Genomic DNA, 384 nt, shown 5'->3' with positions numbered 1-384 from the left:
TATGGCTCATCTCCAACCCTTTCTCTACAGCCACGTCCATTGTCCCATGGCTGTGTCATTGCCCTCCAACCCCTCTTACTTGATCTTGCGGTCAAGGTGCTGGTGCAGCGAGGGGTCAACGAGGGGTTCACGCTCTGAGAGCGCCCGAGGCCGCAGCGGGGAGCCCAGAGGGGCCTGCGGTGATGGGGAGCAAAGAGATGAGGCTGGTGAGGACAGAAAGCAGGGTGCAGGGTAGTACCCCCAGGGACCGTGGGCCCCGCAACGTGGACCCACCGGCAGGCTGGTGAAGCGCTGTCCCTCACGCAGGACGTGGAGGTACCGGCGCAGGTCATGCAGGCGCCCGCGCAGGGAGGCCCTGTTGCGGCTGACCTCCCGCAGCTCCTG

The 384-nt window shown here is 65.4% G+C and overlaps 1 protein-coding gene across 1 annotated transcript in view; it reads right to left on the bottom strand.

The window, feature by feature from the left end:
* LOC104537870 overlaps nucleotides 1-381 on the bottom strand; it is a gene marked incomplete at its 5' end in the record, with an annotated part of 4,353 nt that extends 3,972 nt beyond the window's left edge. Inside the window, 2 exon segments of the mRNA XM_010180885.1 lie at nucleotides 80-174; nucleotides 274-381. Coding sequence (XP_010179187.1) covers nucleotides 80-174; nucleotides 274-381 — 203 coding nt within the window.
* Nucleotides 382-384: the final 3 nt, after the last annotated feature.

This window comes from Mesitornis unicolor, unplaced genomic scaffold, assembly GCF_000695765.1.
Source record: "Mesitornis unicolor isolate BGI_N332 unplaced genomic scaffold, ASM69576v1 scaffold6003, whole genome shotgun sequence".
Classification (NCBI taxonomy): Eukaryota; Metazoa; Chordata; class Aves; order Mesitornithiformes; family Mesitornithidae; genus Mesitornis; species Mesitornis unicolor.
Note: the sequence above shows the minus strand (reverse complement) of the source record. Positions and strands in the feature narration are given on the sequence as shown.